This window comes from Chiloscyllium punctatum, chromosome 4 (genome assembly GCF_047496795.1).
Source record: "Chiloscyllium punctatum isolate Juve2018m chromosome 4, sChiPun1.3, whole genome shotgun sequence".
Taxonomy (NCBI): Eukaryota; Metazoa; Chordata; class Chondrichthyes; order Orectolobiformes; family Hemiscylliidae; genus Chiloscyllium; species Chiloscyllium punctatum.
This window is the reverse complement of record NC_092742.1, coordinates 87086941-87108469: the sequence shown is the minus strand read 5'-3', so window position 1 is coordinate 87108469 and position 21529 is coordinate 87086941. Positions and strand designations below refer to the sequence as shown.

The following is a 21529-nucleotide window of genomic DNA, read 5'->3' as shown; positions in this document are numbered from 1 at the left end:
TAAAGGATAATTATCAGCCAGGACACTGCTGTTATGTGTGCACGGAGGCATTTTTTTGTATATTTGCTTGTGGGATATGATCATCTATTACCTTGACTGGCCTTGTGATGGCAGCAAATTGCCTTCCTGAACCATCCATAGCTCTCTGAGGAAAGGTGTTCACCTAAACTGTGTAACTGGGAAAGTCTGCAGATGCATATAGACAGGTTTAATGAGTGGGCCACATTTTCGCAGATGGAATGAAATGTTGGTAAACCTTTTGGCAGGGAAGGAGCTAAGACTCCATATGCCACAGCCATGATAGCAGTCAAAACCTGGACAGACTTCCCTGCCTTTCACTCCAGTCTGTGCATGGCCTCTCCAAATCTGTCCTGACTGATTCCAGCAGCACATCACCAACATGGTGCCCATCACAGGCCTGGTGTCCAGCTGTCCTTAGTGTGTCAGAGACCCCAGCTGTCATTTTCTCCAAAAGCAGCTACCTATAATGTGCTGTCAGATTGTGACCCCTGAGCCTAATCTACAATGCAACTTGCTTGATAGATGCCCATGTTCACTCCCTCTGCCATCAACGCTCAGTAGCTGCAGTGTGTACCATCTACATGATGCACTGAGGAAGTTCACCAAAGATCCTCAGACAGCACCTTCCAAACCCACAACCACTTCCACCTAGAAGGACAAGGGCAGCAGATAGATGAGAACACCACCGCCTTCAAGTCCCCCTCCAAACCATTCACCATCCTGACTTGGAAATATATCGCCGTTCCTTCATTGTCGTTGGATCAAAATCCTGAAATTCTCTCCCAAAGGGCATTGTGGGTCAACCCACATCAGGTGGACAGTGGCGGTTCAAGAAGGCAGCTCACCACCCTTTATCAAGAGCAACCAGACAATAAGTGCTGGCCAGCCATTGATGCCCACATCCCACAAATGAGTAAAATAACATTGCTGTTCCTTCACGGTCACTGAGTGAAAATCCTGGAATATCCTCCCCCATGGCATTGTTGGTCTAACTACAACATGTGGACTGCAGTGGTTCAAGAAGGAACCTCATCACCACCATCTCAAAGGGAAACTAGAGACGGGCAATAAATACTGGGTCACTGAGTGACGTCCACTGGATTCTAAAAGTCCTTACTGCCAATGAAGGATTTTGCCCTTTACATGCAGCTTTGGTCTCTGTATTTAAGGGAGAATTCGGAGATAGTACAAGAAGCATTCATTGGATTGATCTCTAGGAAAAGGCATGGTCCAATAATGAGAGGCTGAGTACATTGAGTCTATATTCTTTGGCTTTTGGAAGAATGAGAGGCGACCTCACGAAGATAATTCTGAAGAGGGCTTAAGAGGGTAGATACTGAGAGAGCACTAATGCTTTAGAAATGAAAAAACATGGGGGCACAGTCAGACTAAGAGGCTGATTATTCAGGACTGAGATGAGGAGAAATTACTTCACCCAAAGGATTGTGAGTCTTTGGAATTCTTTAGGGTTATGGAGTCTGTACTTTGAATACACTTTAAAGGCTGGGTTAAATTGAAATTTTGTTTCTAAGGGAATCAAGAGATTAGATTCCCTACAGTGTGGAAACAGGCCCTTCAGCTCAACCAGCCCACACTGCCCCTCCGAAGAATAACCTACCCAGACCGATTTCCCTCTGACTAATACACCGAACACTATGAGCAATTTACCTGACCTACACTTGGTGACTGTAGGAGATATAGGGCACAGGCAGGAAAGTGAAGCCCAACATTAAATGGTGTCTGCATGGTCTAAGCTTGACTATGCTCTAATTTCTTGTATACTCGTATTTTCCCAGATATTTTAAATTTTTTTAAATTTGGGGTGGCATGGCGGCTCAGTGGTTAGCACTGCTGCCTCACAACACCAGGGTCCCAGGTTCGATTCCAGCCTTGGGCGACTGTGTGGAGTTTACACATTTTCCCCGTGTCTGCATGGGTTTCCTTCCACAGTCACCAAGATGTGTAGGTCAGACAAATTGCCCATAGTGTTCGGTGCATTAGTCAGAGGGAAATCGGTCTGGATAGGTTATTCTTCGGAGGGTCAGTGTGGGCTGGTTGAGCTGAAGGGCCTGTTTCCACACTGTAGGGAATCTAATCCAATCTAGTTGCCTGGTTACTAATGCCCCTGACATTGGAAACAATTGCTCACTATGTCCTCTAGCAAGGTCCCTCATTCTTTTGAAAATTTTGTTTTTCAATCTGTCTTTGACCTTTTCCTTTCTGCAGAGAACAATTTTAGTCTCTCCAAATAATTGAAACAATTGCTCCCTATGTACTCTAGCACGGTTCCTCATTATTTTGAAAATTTATTTTGCAATCTGTCTTTAACCTTCTCTTTTCCACAGAGAAAAAAATATACTTATTTTAGTCTCTCCAAATAACTGAGAAATGTTTTCCATTTTGGTAACTCACCTTGCTTTGCCATCCTTTCCAAGGAACGCTGCCTGGAATAGGACACAGAATTTACACAGTTAATGGTAGGCTGCTGGGAGTGCTGTTAAACAGAAGGACTTAGGGGTTCAGGTACATAGGTTCTTGAAAGTGGCAGCACAAATACACAGAGTGGTGAAGAAGGTGTTTGGCATGCTAGCCTTCATTAGTCAGAACATTGACGAAAGCAGTTGGGATGTCATGTTGAAGCTTTATGAGGCACTGTTGATGCCACTTTTACAATTCTGGTCTCCATGCTACAGGAGAAAAGTCATTACTGATTGTGATGCTACATTGTCAAGGAACAGAGTTCAGATCAGTGTAAAATAATTGGTCTCCCTGCTATAGGAAAGATGCTGCTAAACATCTTGAAAGGGTTCAGGAAAGATGTACAAGAATGTTGCCAGGTTTGGAGGATTTGCATTATTAAGAGAAGCTGAAAAGGCTGGGGCTTTTTTCCCTGGAGTATCGAGGCTGAGTGGTGACCTTATAGAGGTTTATAAAATCATGAGGGGTGTAAATAAAGTGAAAAGCCCAGGTCTTTCTCCAAGGGTGGGAGAATCGAAAACTAGAGGGCATCGGTTTAAGGCACGAGGGGAAAGATTTAAAAGGGAACAAAGGGGGTGGTGTGTGTATGGAACGAACTGCCCAAGGAAGTGGTGGGGGCTGGTACAATTACAACATTTAAAAGAAATTTTGACAGGTACATAAATAGGAGAAGTTCAGAGGGATATGGGCCAAATGCAGGCAAATGGGACTAGTTCAGTTTGGGATATCTGGTCAGCAAGGATGAGTTGGACCGAAGGGGCTGTTTTCATGCTGTATCACTTGAGGACATAATCCTCCAGCTAAGGCCTAGTCGGTAATTTGTAAAGGTTTGGCATCAATTCCATACTTTTGTTTACTTTATCGCCACTTGTTTCTTGCACATGGCAGAGTGGACTACATCACAGAGTGACTCGTCCTTCAGTCACCAGCCACGTTGCACAGATGTCCAGGGCTCACAACATTGCAGCTGCGAGTCAGGTTTCCGCCTCAGTGGGAAGGATGTTAGACAGTGTCGAGGTAAGGTGGGCTTCACTGTGAAGGTGAATCTCTGCATGCAGCCCATTTCCACAGTATCCTTCTTCAAATCCGAAACTGACTACAATCATCCTTGATCACCCTCGAGTCGCTTGATCACTTGAATTGATTTAACCTTCAATGTGATAAAACAAAACAAGCAAGTTACTCAATAATTCAGCAATCATTTGATATCATGGCACCCAAGGAGGTGTTGGGATCAGTGAGCAAGTACTTCACCAGTGCAATAGGTTTTAAGGGGAGGTGGAGAACTTTAAGGAGGGATTTCCAGAACTCCAGACACTGTTAGGTTGAGGGAAACTGAAAATGAGCAAGTGGCATTGGAAGGGTGCCACTGGTGGGGTGGGTGTTGTTTGGTATTTTTCATAAAGCCAAAGTACAAAGGGATCTGGGAGTGCTAGTCGAGGATTCTCTAAAGGTAAACATGCAGGTTGAGTCAGTGATTAAGAAAGCGAATGCAATGTTGTCATTTATCTCAAGAGGGTTGGAATATAAAAGCACCGTTGTGCTACTGAGACTTTATAAAGTTCTGGTTAGGCCCCATTTGGAGTACTGTGTCCAGTTTTGGACCCCAAACCTCAGGAAGGACACACTGGCACTGGAGCGTGTCCAGCAGAGATTCACACGGATGATCCCTGGAATGGTAGGTCTAACATATGAGGAACGGATGAGGATCCTGGGATTGTATTCATTGGAGTTTAGAAGATTAAGGGGAGATCTAATAGAAACTTACAAGATAATACATGGCTTGGAAAAGGTGGCGCTAGGAAATTGTTTCCGTTAGACGAGGAGACTAGGACCCGTGGACACAGCCTTAGAATTAGAAGGGGGTAAATTCAGAACAGAAATGTGGAGACATTTCTTCAGCCAGAGAGTGGTGGGCCCGTGGAATTCATTGCCGCAGAGTGCAGTGGAGGCTGGGATGCTAAATGTCTTCAAGGCAGAGATTGATAAATTTTTGATGTCACAAGAAATTAAGGACTACGGGGAGAATGTGGGTAAGTGGAGTTGAAATGCCCATCAGCCATGATTGAATGGCAGAGTAGACTCGATGGGCCGAATGGCCTTACTTCCACTCCTATGTCTTATGGTCGTATGGTGTGGTGTTGTAGGGGGGAGGTGTTGGAAGGATAAAGGAGGTTACAGGGATGGCAGAGGCTGAGAACACCGAAGAACTTAAAGATAAAAAATTGAGAGGTTTAAAATAGAGGCATTATTGGACTGTGGTCCATGCGTCAGGAGGTGATAAGGGAGTGGGACTTGGTATGAATCTGTTCTCCATTCTGTGAAAGGCAGAGCAGACTCAAGGGGCCAAATGCTCTACTCCTAATCCCATCCGAATCTTTGTCAAGGTGATCGATTATTACTGAATTATATTGATAAAGTGATGCCCACTATTCAATATTTTATTGATAAAAATTGTTTTAGAAATGGGAAATTATCATTTGGGCCGAAGATTTGAATCCTTATTTAAAGATCTCTGCCACTTGTTCTCCTCAGAAGCTGAAATAGGCTATTCAGCCCCTTGAACCTATACCACCAATCAATTACATATGGCTGATTGGTGGCTTAACTCCATTTACTCATCTTTTGTTCCCTGATATCCCAAGAAAGGTCTATCAATCTCCTGAAAACTCAACTGACCCAACCAAATGCCACCATTTGGGGAAAAGTAACCAAATTTCTATCCTTTGGTCAGAAGAGGTAAAATACATTACCTTCTCATGGGATCTTTCTCTTTTTCTCTTTCTCTCTTTACCTGTCTTTGTTTCTCTTATTCTTTCTCTCTCTTTATGATCTACCTTTACATGTAGCTTTACCCCTTTTATCTTTCAATTTATCTGTATTTCTTTCACTTTTTATTTCTTTTCTCTCTCATCTCTATAACTTTATCCTTTATCTTTATATCTATGTCTTATCTTTATCTCTTTATCCTTCTCTTTATCTTTCAACTTATCTCTTTCTCTTTTTATTTATTTTATCTCCTTTATTGATTGGAGCATTGAGTACAGGAGTTGGGAGGTCATGTTGCAGCTGTATAGGACATTGGTTAGGCCAGTTTTGGAATATTGCGTTGAATTCTGGTCTCCTTCCTATCGGAAAGATGTTGTGAAACTTGAAAGGGTTCAGAAAAGATTTTCAAGGATGTTGCCAGGGTTGGAGGGTTTGAGCTATGGGGAGAGGCTGAATAGGCTGGGGCTGTTTTCCCTGGAGCATCGGAGGCTGAGGGGTGACCTTACAGAGGTTTATAAAATCATGAAGGGCATGGATAGGATAAATAGACAAAGTCTTTTCCCCGGGGTGGGGAGTCCAGAACTAGAGGGCATAGGTTTAGGGTGAGAAGGGAAAGATTTATAAAGGGCCTAAGGGACAACTTTTTCATGCAGAGGGTGGTACGTGTATGGAATGAGCTACTAGAGGAAGTGGTGGAGGCTGGTACAATTACAGCATTTAAAAGGCATCTGGATGAATATATGAATAGGAAAGGTTTGGAGGGATATCGTCCAAATGCTGGAAAATAGGACTAGATTAATTTAGGATATCTGGTCGGCATGGACAAATTGGATTGAAGGGTCTGTTTCCATGCTGTACATCTCTATGACTCTCTCTTACTTTCTCTCTTCCCCATCTTCCTGTCCTCCAAAAATGTTCTGATTTGTTTCCTGAACCCAGTCCCCATTTTGTGATCTTCCCGTTGCAATGGTCTAAATCAGAATATTCTAGAGCAGTGATCTGTTGCAAACGCTCCCGAAAATGTAACAAATGCTTCGCTGCCTGATGTTCTGCACCGCGAATCCCGCCAATTTTGTAGTGGTCCGTTGCTAGCACTTGTTCTCCAAATGCTTACCTATCACCGTGTATGTCTTTCCTTCAGATGTGGATGAGTGTGAGTTGTTTCAGACAGGCCGACTGGCTCGGCTCTGTGCACATTCTTGTGTGAACATGCCAGGTTCATATTATTGCACATGTCCCTCCGGATATAACTTGCAGGAGGATTCACGGACCTGTGAAGGTAAGCAAACCTTGTCCACATACCCAACTATCTGTTATTATCTATATAACCCATTATTTTGCTAGAGGTACCTCAATGCTGCCTACCTCAACCCAAATGTAACTGTCTGCTCCCCATGCATTATCTACTTCATTATTGCTTCTACAGATATTAATGAGTGCATGAGCAATCAGCACAACTGTACCAGGGAGGAGATTTGTATAAATATACACGGGGGATTCCACTGTGTCCGCCCTGAGTGTCCAAAGTCTCGCCACAATGCCAGCTACGTAAAAACATCACAATTGTAAGTTCTGGTGCTTTTTAAAGAATATCTCTTTTGGGGGTAAAGTGGGACTGGCTTCTGTGTATTGTCCTTCAGTGGCCAAGATTGGACATGAGGACATATTTAAGTGAGGATACCTTTGAGCAAAACCAATGTGTCTGCAACATAGGGGAGGAGAGACACGTCCACCAGTGGAGGCAGAATATCTGAACCACTCGAGCCCCAGTCTGGTGCTACAAGAGGGTGGGTGGAGGGAGAAGAAAGAGAGATGAGCCAAGAGCCTTATTCCATCTGCAGTTATCAAGCAAACACCAGTGTGCAGGATATTGTAGTCTAAGCTGAAACATGATGTAGTCAGGATCCAATCATTCACTGACAGCTTGAAAATACAAGACTTTATATTTAACTATCAGCTACAGATACCAGTACGACAACAGATACTATAAGTATTGAGCACGATGACTCAGTGGTTAGCACTACTGCCTCACAGCGCCAGGGACCCGGGTTCAATTCCTGCCTCAGGTAACTGTCTGTGTGGAGTTTGCACATTCTCTCCATGTCTGCGTGTGTTTCCTCCGGGTGCTCCGGTTTCCTTCCACAGTCCAAAGATGTGCAGGTCAGGTGAATCTGCCTATAGTGTTAGGTGCATTTGTCAGGGGTAATTGTGGGGGAATGGATCTGAGTGGGTTGCTCTTCGGAGGGTCGGTGTGGACTTGTTGGGCCGAAGGACCTGTTTCCACACTGTAGGGAATCTAATCTAATCTGGGCTATTACTGCTTACTCTTTCAGTAGCTCCTATTATGGGCCAGACCAGAACCCCTCAAAACATGTTAAGAAGGTAGCCCACTAGACCATCATTTTAGAGGTAGATGTGAAGTGCCAGTTCCGGATGTGATTCGTGTGGTCAAACTACTCAATGTTAAACAAAACAATGTGAGAGTTAAAATTCCATCAAAAGAAAGATGAATTTGGAATAACGTAACTTTTGGAAAACTTAACTGAATAGCAGATACAGTACCTATTTCTAATTAACTGTTCCAATATAATAACATCCCATAAGCATACCCCTCAGCAAAAAGGCAAATTCAAAACAGGTTCTTACATGCAGTTTTCCAATCCAGGAGAAAGAAACATCAAGAGAAAATTGTAAGTTGCAGCCAAGAGACATTCACTGAAGCTTCCAACTCTTTTGAGACCCCAAAAGCTTTTGAAGTTACTGAAAAACAACCTCAAAACCCAGAAATCCGACTCTGTGAGAGCTGGCCACGCCCATTCAGGTTGCTTCCATTAAGACAACTTTATAAAAACCTTAAAGGTCTCATAAATTGTTTACTTTCTTAGATACCTCTGCCTTACAACCTCTTCAAAACAAAACACCAGGAAACAATAATCTTTTAAAGTAATCACTCTCCCGGTATCCCTTTGCAGGAAATTTCAAAGTTTGCGCACGGTACAAGCTTAGAAGATCGTACGCTGTGAGGTGGACTGTGCAGAATTTCAGATGGACATTGATAGTGGCAGATGAGGCACAACACTGATGAGTGAAGTGACTTATTTTGGTAGAAAAAAATATGGAGAGACGATATAAAATAAAGATACTAATGTAAAGAGTGTGTAGGAGCAGAGAGACCTGGGTAAATATATATAAGTCAGTAAAGGTTGCAGGACACTTGGACAGTGTAGTTAGTAAAGCACACTGTGTCCTGGATGTTATTAATAGGGGTATAGAGTTCAGGAGCAACCTGTAAGGATACATCAGATACTCATCAGTTGCAGTATTGGTCAATAATTGGTCACCACATTTTGGGAAGGCTGTGAGCATATTGGAGAATGATTCCAAAGATGAGAATTATTAGTTATGCAGATAAATAGGAAAAGTTGGGATCATTTTCCACAGACTGGAGAAACCTAAGAAGAACTTTGATTGATGTTTTCAAAATCATGAGAGGTCGAGATAGAGTAGAGAAGTCGAAATTCTCCCTGATGATCAGGATAAGAGGTCACAGATTTAGTAGTTTGCTAAAACAATAAATGCAATGAGAAACAACTTTGTCACGCAACAAATGGTTTAGGTCTGGACTGTCTGGAAGTGTGGTAAAGGGTAGCTTCAATCAAGAGGATATTTGATAACTATTTCTCTAGAAATTATGAGCAACGTTGTGTGGAAAGGTTGGGAGAACAGCACTAGGTCATGGTGTTCATTCTGAGAGGAGCAATGATAGGCCGAAGGGCGTCCTGCACCATAACAATTTGGTGATTCTACAAAATCTGACTCTTCTTTAAAACAGTTGCTTTTTGCCTGATCCTCTACAAAGTTCCCAACCTTTCTATGTTGTAGCACAGGCCCCTGCTTGCAGCCCAGCTTGCTGCTGTATACATGGAGAATATATTCCTGAAATGTTAAAGTCTTTCTTTGTTCCTGATTCTTACAATTTTTTTTTTCATTTTCATTCCAGTAAATGTGAGAGAAACCCATGCCTCGTGGAAAACAAGTTGTGTGCAAATGCTGCATACTCCATTACCTTTCACTACCTGACCTTAACCTCCAACCTACGAACCCCAAGGACCCTGTTCCGGATGACCAGCAGCCGATTTGTAGGTGATACCATGCGCTTCAGTATTGTAGGGGGCAATGGGCAGAACCATTTCTCCATCCAACGCTCAGACAGGCAAACAGGGGAGTTGGTGCTGGTGCAGCCTATCCAGGGCCCTGCCACCTTGGAGGTTGAAATGGAGATGACGGAACTCTCTGGAAAAACAGTCCTGATGAAGCACATCTCCAAGGTCATCATCTTTGTCTCACGATACAACTTCTAGACAACTTCAGCTTCCATTCACTCTTCTTCCTGTATTTTTTTCGAAACGTGCAAAGATAAAGTGTGTGTGTAACCAATAGAGAGTTAAAGTGCTTTTTAAAAAAACTAGGATATCAAGCTACACAGCTATACCATATGTGCTACTGTCTTCTTAGGAGGAAGGGAAAAGAGTTTGGAGAACTGGATATTAGTAGAGGGGAGAGAGATAGTTATAATGAGATTTTAATGCAGATAGAACCAAACACGTATTAAGGATCCTGCATGTGTGATAGGGCAATGCCTTCACCTCATAAAGGCGTCCTTCTCTTTGATTAACATTAGACTGATACTATAATATTGTTAAAGTGGGTGTGCTGTGGTTGATCCAGTTACCGCCAGCAGTGCAATATGCTAAGGAGACACAGAATACATAATGACAGGAAGTGATGCAATGTCACAAATTTTGCTCCCTCTCGCAACCCCATGGCAAGATGAAGCCACAGCAACTTGTTTCTTGAATATTGTTAATGCTTCCCCTCCCTCAGCAAACTCTGTAAGTATTCTTTAGCAGATCAGTGAGACCAAAAAGATTAAATGGTGGCAGTTAGTGAAAGACAAAGTGTCATAGTCATTGCTAGAAGGTTTTGAGCAGGTCATTGAATCCAACTAATAGAAGTATGGCTGAATTAGTGCTGAAGGTTTACCTGATATCACTCTGCATTGGGTCTCACTGCAAAATCAAATATTGATGATCTTAGTACACTACTGAATGCAATGAATGGCTGTGCAGATGGTAACTTAGCCAGGCAATGAATTGACCAAGAGAAAACTATATACGAGGAGGAAATTGAAAGGATTGCCTACTTCAGTCTGTAAAAGATATAATTGAGCAAACTGAATGTAATAAGCGTACTCCATGACAATAGAAAATATCAATATTTTTTCAATGATCTCGGCAGAATTCTAGAGTACTGCAGACTAACTAATCAGAGGGAAAAATTTTGATGGAGTCTTTGATCTAGCATTGTATTATCTCTTGCAGTTGAGGGCTGCCTTAACATTAACAAAGGTAATTTAGGCGAGTAGGCAAGCTGAGCACAGAAAACAAAATTAATCAGTGATTTGGGATGTCATAGAATCCCTATAGTTTGGAAACAGGCCATTCAGGCCACCGAGTCCATACAACTCTCTGAAGAGCATCCCACCCCATTCCTCTAACCCTGCATTTTCCGTGGCTAATCCACCTAACCTGCACATCTCTGGACACTATGGACAATTTCCCATGGCCAATCCACCTAACTTGCACACCTTTGGATTGTGGGAGGAAACCAGAGCATCTGAAGGAAACCCATGCAGACACAGGAAGAACATGCAAACTCCACACAGACAGTCACCCGAGGGTGGAATAAAACCCGGATTCCTGGTGCTGTGAGGCAGCAGTGCTAACCACTGAGTCATCGTTCAGCCACCAGAGCAAACTGTATCTGAAAAATGATTGACTCAGTTATATATGAAAATGTAAAGCAGAGAGGTGGCTGTACAAAAGCAGGAAATGCAGGAATAGTGTCCATGATCCACCAAAGATTCTTGTAAGACAAGTCTCTTCTTGGTTGTGTGTCACAGCAAGAAACTTGTGCCAAATAAAACAAAGGACAATCCTTCATAAGATGACAAGATCCAAGAAATAAAGAATACTAATGAGAAGGAAATACCAATCCTCCAATAAATCTTGGAATCAGTCATGGGAGTGCTGATATCCTAGTGGAGGGAAACAAGATATATTTTAAGTTAAACAGATGCAGTAGGTTTGGTTCATATTGATGGGGAAACATGTTTGGAGAAATGCTTCCTTGAGCCATCAAGAATGAAACTCCATGGGCTGGGAGGTATAGAACTCAGGGTAATAGGACAATTGAATGCAACCCTTTAATGTAGTGAGGGAAATTTACATGTGATATAAGGTTTCGCATATGATCCTAAACCAGAGTTGTCAACTCTAAAGCAGGAAAGCTTCTACTTCCTTGCATCTGATTTGCAGGATCTTGGTAAGCCAAGAAAATCAGCCTAAAATCTTTGGAGCTAGATTTCCATGGCGGATAGGAAAGCTGGAAGCAATAGTCCATATCATGTCTTAAAATTAAATCAATGTGTTTCCTTGTCCTCAATAAATTCCACATCCACTCTTGCTAAAGGGAAAGAAGTAAATTGACTCTATATTAATGCAAGGTGTTATTTTACCTGTGACTGAGTTAACAAGCTAGGTAAAAGACATTTGGACAAGCACGTGAATAGAGAAGGTTTGGAGGGATAGAGGACAAAAGGGCAAGTAGGACTAGTTTAGTTTGGAAACATGGTTAGCATGGACTGGTTGGACCAAAGGGTCTGTTTCTATGCTGGATGATTCTATGATTCCACGGTGCTTGAAGATGGTCCCAGTACCAAAACCTGACGGACCTATCAGAATTTGTATAGATCTTACCGAATGTTGCTTAGCTCAGTGAAATGCAAAGTTCATCCTTTGTCAATGTTGTCAGCAAAGTTGGGAAAGATTTCAATTTTTGCAATAGTAGATACAATTTTTGTAACTACCTTTTGATACAGAGTGGAGGCAACTCACAAACCGTCATGACAATGTTTGGAAGGTTTTGTTCCAGCAGATCACCTTTTGGCATCACATCAGTACTCGAAGTTGTCCAGAGGGCACAAATGACTGAACATGAATGCATTTAGATGGATGATGTCCTGATCCTTGGAACCACTCAAATAGAATAAGATACTAGACTTAGTACTACAACACTAGAGCAAGCAGGACTTGCCTTCAATAAGATTAAAATCCCTTCGCTGATTGTCAAGTAATTGGGCCAAACTGAGGATGCATCTGGTGTCAGAGATCATCCATAGAGACAAAGGCAATTGAGTTGCTAGCACCTCAGATTGTAATTGAGTTTGAGATATTAATGGGTGATGCAAAACAAATGTGAAAGTTCTTGCCCAATCTCATGGATATCATTGCGAAGATGTCTTTTGAGGTGGGGATGTTTATAGCTTATATTTTTTGTTGCAGTTACAGTCCCTCTACAGGACTGTAAGCTTTACTTTTTCAAATAAAGATTGATGGAAAGCATAGACCAATTTAATTTGCAAAGAGTAACAAGGGTTGAACAGAAATATACAGTGCCATTAGCTATTATATGGGTTGTGAAATGTTTGAAAATTGTCTTCTACATCTTCACAATACAGACAGAACATAGGAACAAGAATAGGCCATTCAGCCTTTTGAGTCTGTTCTGCCATTCAATGAGATCATGGCTGACCTGTGGCCTAACTCCATAAGCACTTGTAGTTGCCTTTGGCCCATAACCATTAATACCATTGCTTAACAAAACAAAATCTATCCCAGATTTTAAATTAACAACTGATCCAGCATCCCCTGCCATTTGTAGAAGTAAGTTCAAGCATCTCCCCTCCTTCATTTATATACAGCCACAAACTTTTATAGATGCTCTTAAATTCTAAGGAATTGACTAAAGTGCCTCCAAGTATAAGCATAAGATTGAGGATGGTGCCGTTTGATGCAAAGATGGTATATGTTTCAGGAAAGCAGCAGATTACACCAGATGCTTTGTCCTATATCCCTCTGGCAAGATCTGAATACGGAGATGGTTTTGTTGAAGAAATGGAAATCGGTAGATCAATTTTTAAAAAAAATACACCACTCCTCAAGCAAGAATTCAGTGATTGAATGAAAACAGAGATGTACAGAAATTTGAAGAATGTGCTTCTATCAGTCAGTGCTGTGTCAAATGATGACCAGCACGCATATTGTGGGCGGCACAGAGGCACAATGGTTAGCACTGCTGCCTCACAGCACCAGAGACCTGGGTTCAATTCCCACCTCAGGCAACTGACTATGTGGAGTTTGCACATTCTCCCCGTGTCTGCGTGGATTTCCTCCGGGTGCTCCAGTTTCCTCCCACAGTCCAAAAATGTGCAGGTTATGTGAATTGGCCATGCTAAATTGCCCGTAGGGGTGAATGTAGGGGAATGGGTCTGGGTGGGTGTGCTTCAGCAGGTCGGTGTGGACTTATTGGGCCGAAGGGCCTGTTTCCACACTGTAAGTAATCTAATCTAATTACACAACCCCATTCTCAGACAGCACTGTGATCAGAGAGAATACCTCAGTAAAATAGGTGATTTATACATTTATGATGAAAAATTGGCCATTCTGAGAGTGCTGAGACACAATATAGAAACATAGCAACATAACAGAGGGAGTTGACCATTCCATCCCTCGAACCTAGCCCACCATTCTGGATCATGGCTGATTATCTATCACAGCACCATTTTCCCATGCTGTCCATATATCCCTTGATGTCATTAAGTATTGATTGTATGCAATGGTTGCTGCAATGACAACTGGGTCTGTTTGGTGGAAGGTCTCCCAGGAACATTGGAAACAATTATATTAGGGTTATATCAGTGCTATTGATCATCAAGAGATACAAGAACCATTGGTGTCATCTCCAGTTCCATCAAGAGCATGGGAACATCTTGGGATGGATCTCTTTGAAGACAGAGATAAGATGTTCTTGATTGTAATAAAACACAATTTCAGAAGGATAGAAGTCAAGCAGTGAATATCTTCTCAACCTTTCCCCTTGTCTGAGGTGTGGTGACCCTCAGAGTAAACCACCACTATTGCCCTTTCGTGAATGAGAGAGCAGTGTTATGGTCCGGTAGCACTTTACCATAAGTGTTTGTAACAGATCTTTATAACACGTAAAAAAAACTTTTTAATCCCAGATAATGCTCCACAATGAGTTCACAACATCATGTTGATTCATCTGCACCATTAGCCAACCAAAGCTGAAATAGAAATGTACAGTGAAATCATTACTGATGACCAATGATGCCATCTAATATAAGATACCTGAGATACTGTTCTACCCCAATCCAGAATCACCTAGCTCTACATGGGGAGAAAATGGAGAACTTGCATTCTTGACACATACAAGCTGATGACTTAGGTAAAAACAATGACTGCAGATGCTGGAAACCAGATTCTGGATTAGTGGTGCTGGAAGAGCACAGCAGTTCAGGCAGCATCCAAGTAGCTTCGAAATCGACGTTTCGGGCAAAAGCGAAATGTCATAATGCGCCCAACCTGCTAGACCTCCAAGCAAGAGAGCCGGTGTGAATTTGAGACCATGCTTGCAATGGACAAGAGGTGGAAGAGATACCACATCCACGATCTTCCCCCATTCAAGCACAATAGAGCAGGCATGCTCTACTTTCTGAACAGGAGCAATCTTCCACAGTCTAAGCAGTGGTCAAGAAAGACAAATGAACTAGAGATGCTGCATTAATTGAGATATCCAGATGACAGCCTGCTTTTTGACGTGGAGTTATCTATCAATTCTACTTCTGCCGAGCAGAGTCTGAGACACTTCACACGTGGGAAATGAACTCCGAGTCTCCTCAAAAGGAGTTAAAAATGTGTTCAGGTAGACCTATTGAAATGTGTTCAGGTAGACCTATTGAAATGTGTTCAGGTAAACCTAGCGAAATATGTTCAGCTAAACCTAGTGAAACATGTTCAGGTAAACCTAGCAAAATATGTTCAGGTAAATCTAGTGAAATGCGTTCAGGCAAACCTAGCAAAATGTGTTCAGATAAACCAGTGAAGTGTGCTGAGCTAGACCTAGTGAAACATGTTCAGGTAAACCTAACAAAACCTGTTCAGGTAAACCTAGCGAAACATATTCAGGTAAACCTAGTGAAACGTGTTCAGGTGGACTTAGCGAAACATATTCAGGTAAACCTAGTGAAACGTGTTCAGGTAAATCTAGTGAAACGTGTTCAGGTGGACTTAGCGAAACATATTCAGGTAAACCTAGTGAAACGTGTTCAGGTAAACCTAGTGAAACGTGTTAAGATAAACCTAGTGAAATGTGTTCAGGTAAACCTAGTGAAGCTTGTTAAGATAAACCTAGCGAAACATACTCAGGTAAACCTAGTGAAACGTGTTCAGGTCAACCTAGCGAAACATGTTCAGGTAAACCTAGTGAAACGTGTTCAGGCAGACCTAGTGAAACGTGTTCACAAACCCATGTCAACATAGTGTACTGTTTCACATTCAGAATCGGGCTAATGGAATGTTAGCGGTTACTTTAAAGGAGTTGGAGTAGGGAAGTCTTACTGCAACTGTACAAGGTGCTGATGAGATGTCATCTGGAGTCCTGTGAGCAGTTTTGGTCCCCTTATTTAAGCAAAGGTATTATTTCATTTGAGGCAGTTCAGAGAAGGAACGCTAAGATGATCCCTGGTCTGAGGAATTGACATATGAGCAAAGACCAAACAGAGTGCGACTCTACTCATTGGGGGTTTAGAAGAATAAGAGGTGATCTAGTTGAAACATATAGAATTCTTACAGGGCTTGACAAGGTAAATGTTGAATGGACGTTTCCCCTCATGGGAGAGACTAAGACCAGAGAACAAATTCTCAGAAGAAAAGGGGTGCCAGTTTAAGATTGAGATGAGGAGGAATTTCTTCTCTGTGAGGTTTGTGAGTCTTTGGATCTTCTTGCCACAGAGAGCTGTGTGGTAGAGTCCTTATGTTAGTCTAAGACTGGTAGATACTTGATCAGTGAGGGAATCAAGGGTTACGGGGAAAATGCAGGAAAGTGGACATGAGGAATATTGGATCAGCAATGATCTCATTGAATGATAGACAAGGCTAGAGGGGCTGAACAGACAGCTCCTTTTCCTATTTCCTGTGGTCTGACATAAAGGAGAGAGGAGGGAAAGGGGTATGGGGATATTGTCTCTGCAATAATATTCCAGAGGTGCCATGGTAACTCGAGGAACTTAAGTTAATCAGTCTCGAATTAAAAGCTAGTCTCAGTGATGGTGACTATGAAGCCATTGTTAATTGTTTTAAACCTCCTTTCAGTTCACCCTCTGAAATTGCCCCCAGTTCAGCTCAAGGGATGTCAGCAAATGTTGGTGATGTCATTGATACCTACATACCATAAAAGAATAAAGTAAATAAGTCTCTCTAGTGTAAACACACTGAACAGAGTTAGGTAATTCTTGGGAGCAGGACATTCAGTTTGTCTCAAAGATGTAGTTGGTTAAAATAGGAAATGGAGATTGTTTTGAAGGTTGACAATGCCTGAAACTTTATCCAATGTCTATGTTTGGTCCTTTTCTTGTATGAACTATTTCATTCATCAACATTAATTGAGCAAGCAATGCGATTTAGATACTGACATCCTCAGTTCATATGGGATCAGAAGATATAAAGAAATTTATGAAGAAATTAAAGATTTTTAAATTAGCTATTTTTATACACAATATATTTCTTACTTCAGTTTTGAACTTTAGCTTTTTTTTGGGACATGATTTGTCTTGATGGATTATACTCAGTGACTGTAAAAGCATATTGTTTAAACCATTAAAGTATCTAATCATCGAATACAGAGTCAAAGTGAATTTGTTCTGGGGCGTGTAAACCATGCAATTTGTAGACTTCCTTCTTCATTGGATATCAGACATGGCTCAGTGGTAGCACTTACTCCCAGTCTGAACCCCCAGCTCCACCCAATGTAGAAGACCCATTTTCAGAAACTTGCATAAAGTGTGCACCAGTCATTTATGAATTTGTAAACTCGCTTTTTTTTATTTTGCACAATTTTACCTGAAGCTCAATCAATGTTGCTTATCAATTGTTCTGGGAGGTGAAATACATTGCAACAATATCTATAAAAATAAAACAACTTATCGAGTGTTACTGAACAAAGAGACCTTGGAGTGCAGGTTCATAGCTCCTTGAAAGTGGAGTCGCAGGTAGATAGGATAGTGAAGAAGGCGTTTGGTATGCTTTCCTTTATTGGTCAGAGTATTGAGTACAGGAGTTGGGAGGTCATGTTGCAGCTATACAGGACATTGGTTAGGTCATTGTTGGAATATTGCGTACAATTCTGGTCTCCTTCCTATTGGAAGGATGTTGTGAAACTTGAAAAGGTTCAGAAAGGATTTACAAAGATGTTGCCAGGGTTGGAGGATTTGAGCTATAGGGAGAGGTTGAATAAGCTGGAGCTGTTTTTCCTGGAGCATTGGAGGCTGAGGGGTGACCTTATAGAAGTTTATAAAATCATGAGGGGCATGGATAGGACAAATAGCCAAAAGTCTCTTTCCTGGGGTTGGGGAGTCCAGAACTAGAGGGCATAGGTTTAGGGTGAGAGGGGAAAGATACAAAAGAGACCTAAGGGACAATGTTTTCATGCAGAGGATGGTACGTGCATGGAATGAGCTGCAGAGGAAGTGGTGGAGGCTGGTACAATTGCAACATTTAAAAGGCATCTGGATGGGTATATGAATAGGAAGGGTTTGGAGGGATATGGGCCGGGTGCTGGCAGGTGAACTAGATTGAGTTGGGATATCTGATTGGCATTGACAAGTTGGACCGAAGGGTCTGTTTCCAAGCTGTACATTTCTATGACTCTATAACTTTAAATTAAGCAGTTTAAAAAACCCTGAGGAAGATGTTATATATAGAGACGTCAATGATCTGCAAAGTGTGGCTGGTATGTGTGGCATGGTGGCTCAGTGGTTAGTAATGTTGCCTTACAACAGCAGGAACTGTGTTTGCTTCCAGCACCAGCTGACTGTGTGGAGTTTACACATTCTTCCTTTGTCTGCGCTGATTTCATGCAGGTGCTCAGATTTTCTCCCACAGTAATTAAGTTGTGCACATTAGGTGGCTTGGCCATACTAAATCGTCCATAATGTCCAGGTGGGAAATGTGGGTTTACAGGGTTGGGTCAGGGTAGGATGATCTTTGGAGACTTGGTATGGACTCAAATACTTAAAAATGTGTTGCTGGAAAAGCGCAGCAGGTCAGGCAGCATCAAAGGAGAAGGAGAATCGACGTTTCGGGCATAAGCCCTTCTTCAGGAATCCTGAAGAAGGGCTTATGCCGGAAACGTCGATTCTCCTTCTCCTTTGATGCTGCCTGACCTGCTGCGCTTTTCCAGCAACACGTTTTTAAGCTCTGATCCCCAGCATTTGCAGTCCTCACTTTCTCCAATGGACTCAAATAGCCTGCTTCCATACTGGAGACTCTATGCATCAATTTCCATGTTAGATGTGGGCTGACAAAGGTCAGTGCACTAATTTGTGATCCACTAACACTACCTTATACTAAGGCTCAGTGTTACACGTTTTCTTTTTCTCTTAGATTATTGCATTCATTTGCCACTGGAACATCTTCATGTTTAATATTGCTACCTTTAGATCTTAGTGTGCTGTGTGTGTTGTAGATATCAATAATTTGATTGGTTGAAACCTGTCCCACTGTCTTGTATTATAAGTACGTATTCCCCATTCACAATTTTACTGTTGGTGATATTGTACAGGAATGCATCGCATTACAGGGCAGGAATTGACTGTGCAACATTTAGGTTAACACCTCAGTGCAGTACTGCTGCAATGCTTGGAGGTGCTATTTTCAGACAATTTGTCAGTCCCAGGCTCCATTTCACATGGATGTAAAATATTCCTTGGTAGAATATGAACAGAAACAAAGAGGTCTACCTGGTTCCCCGGCCAACTGCATTGAAGCAAGTCACTGGAATATTCCACTGCTGTCCTTGGGTAACCTGGATGTCCATAAGTTACCAAGTTATAACAACGACTGCCCTTCAAGAACTGAACTTCATTGTCTGTAAGTGTTCTGAGATTATGTAAACCAATGTATAATTGCAAGCTCTTTATTATTTATCCATCAACTAATAGTAGATTGTTTTTGGAATATAATTGCAGTTTTGTGAGAATTATTTTCTCAAATCTCATGAAATAAACTTGAACAATAGTAAATACGTTCACTTAAAGTTTTGAGAAGATTTGTAGCTCAGGTTGAGGTTCTGGATGTAGGTTTGCTCACTGAGCTGAGAGGTTCATTTCCAAATGTTTCGTCACCCGACACAGTAAAATCTTCAGTGGGTATCAGACGAAGCAGTGTACATGATTCCTGCTTACTATTTATATCTTTGGGTTGGTGAAGTTATTTCCTGTGATGATGTCATATCCTGTGGTGATGTAACTTCCTGTTCTTATTCTCAGGGGGTGGTAGATGGGGTCTAACTAAAGGTGTTTGTTGATAGAGTTCCAGTTGGAATGCCATGCTTCTAGGAATTCTCCTGCGTGTCTCTGTTTGGCTTGTCCTAAGATGGATGCGTTGTCCCAGTCGAAGTGGTGTCCTTCCTTATCTGTATGTAAGGATACTAGTGAGAGAGGATCATGTCATTTTGTGGCTAGATGGTGTTCATGCAGCAAAACTAATGTCATTTACAAAATACCGTGGAAGAACTGTAACAAACACTACATTGGACAAACAGGCAGAAAGCTAGCCACCAGGATACATGAACATCAACTAGCCACAAAACGACATGATCCTCTCTCACTAGTATCCTTACGTATAGGTAAGGAAGGACACCACTTTGACTGGCATAACACATCCATCTTAGGATAAGCCAAACAGAAACACGCAGGAGAATTCCTAGAAGCATGGCATTCCAACTGGAACTTTATCAACAGACACATCGAGTTAGACCCCATCTACCACCCCCGAGAAAAAGAACATCACCACAGGAAATGACATCACCAACCCAAAGAAACTCAAACATATGAATAGAAAGCAGGAATCATGTACACTGCTTCGCCTGAGGCCCACTGAAGATGTTACCTAGTAGACTGACGAAACGTCTGGAAATGAACCTCCCAGCTCAGTGTGCAAACCTACATCCATGTTCACTTAAAACTAAAATAGTTCCTCATTGTTAAATTATGAACTATGCAACTTCAACTAGTGTTTCTACCTTTCTGAACTTCTTACTGCTACTACAAATGTTGACAAATGTCGCTTCAACCACCATAGTCAACATTTGTTTAATGCACCCTTAGACATGCAGTTTCTTCTTCCCTCATCTCTCCAAAACACACAAATTGCATTTGAGGATCACTATTAATGCGAAGCAAATGTCCCAAGGTGTAAGGAAAATGGAACCATAGAAAGAACATTAGCAGGGGTGATCAAATGCTTAATGGAAGAGATGGCTATGGAAGGAAGAGAGGGAATTAGACAGATGACAAGTTTGAGGGTGGAATTTCATATACCATATGGATTTTTCCTGATTGCTGACTTCAGTACCACTTTGAGATTTATTTGCTTATTGATCATGGCTAACTCTTTAACCTGAATCACTATCTATTTCTTCTTGTGAGATCTTGCTTTGCCAATCTTGACTGCAATGTTTCCTACATAACAACAAATGTTGTACTTCATTGGCTTTAAATAACATTGGGATACTCTAAAGGTGTGAGATATTGGAAGCTTTACTTTCTTCTATCTGATCATCGCACAGGACAGTGCACTCCCCCACCGAATTGCAAATGAAACTTATACCATTTTTACAATGTTGCATTACACTAACATATTAAGACATCTACAAGAGGATCAAAGACTTGGTTTAAAAGCTGAATTGATCCTGTGCTGCTATAAGCTGAAGATATATCCCATGAAATTGGTGATTATTTAACTTGGCCTCACTGAGAAAATGCATATCGTTATATTTGCCTTCATACCTCACTTGCAAACACAGCAACTTGTCTCCTGTAGTATTATGATTTGACAGAAATATTATAAAATGAAGAAAATATGTTATGCCTGCACTTGCTGACTCCTTAACTTAGCCTCTCAAAACTGAATTCCATTTGTCAATAGAAGTGTTCGAACACTAAGATCAAAAGAAACACATGGAAAGTCATTTCTGATAGCTGTTAGTGGGATCTTGCTGTGCATGTGCTCTACTTTTAAGTTATCACCTGTATGTGCTGGAGCATGACATCTGGATGTAAATG

At 41.7% G+C, this 21529-nt stretch overlaps 1 protein-coding gene across 1 annotated transcript in view; it reads left to right on the top strand.

Moving 5' to 3' along the window:
- Positions 1–13611, top strand: part of LOC140476502 (fibulin-7-like) — a 64359-nt gene extending 50748 nt beyond the window's left edge. Inside the window, exons 5-8 of the mRNA XM_072569237.1 lie at positions 3388–3516; positions 6410–6547; positions 6695–6833; positions 9269–13611. Coding sequence (XP_072425338.1) covers positions 3388–3516; positions 6410–6547; positions 6695–6833; positions 9269–9629 — 767 coding nt within the window. The 3' untranslated portion in view covers positions 9630–13611. The remainder of the gene's footprint in view (positions 1–3387; positions 3517–6409; positions 6548–6694; positions 6834–9268) is intronic.
- The last annotated feature ends 7918 nt before the right edge of the window (positions 13612–21529 follow it).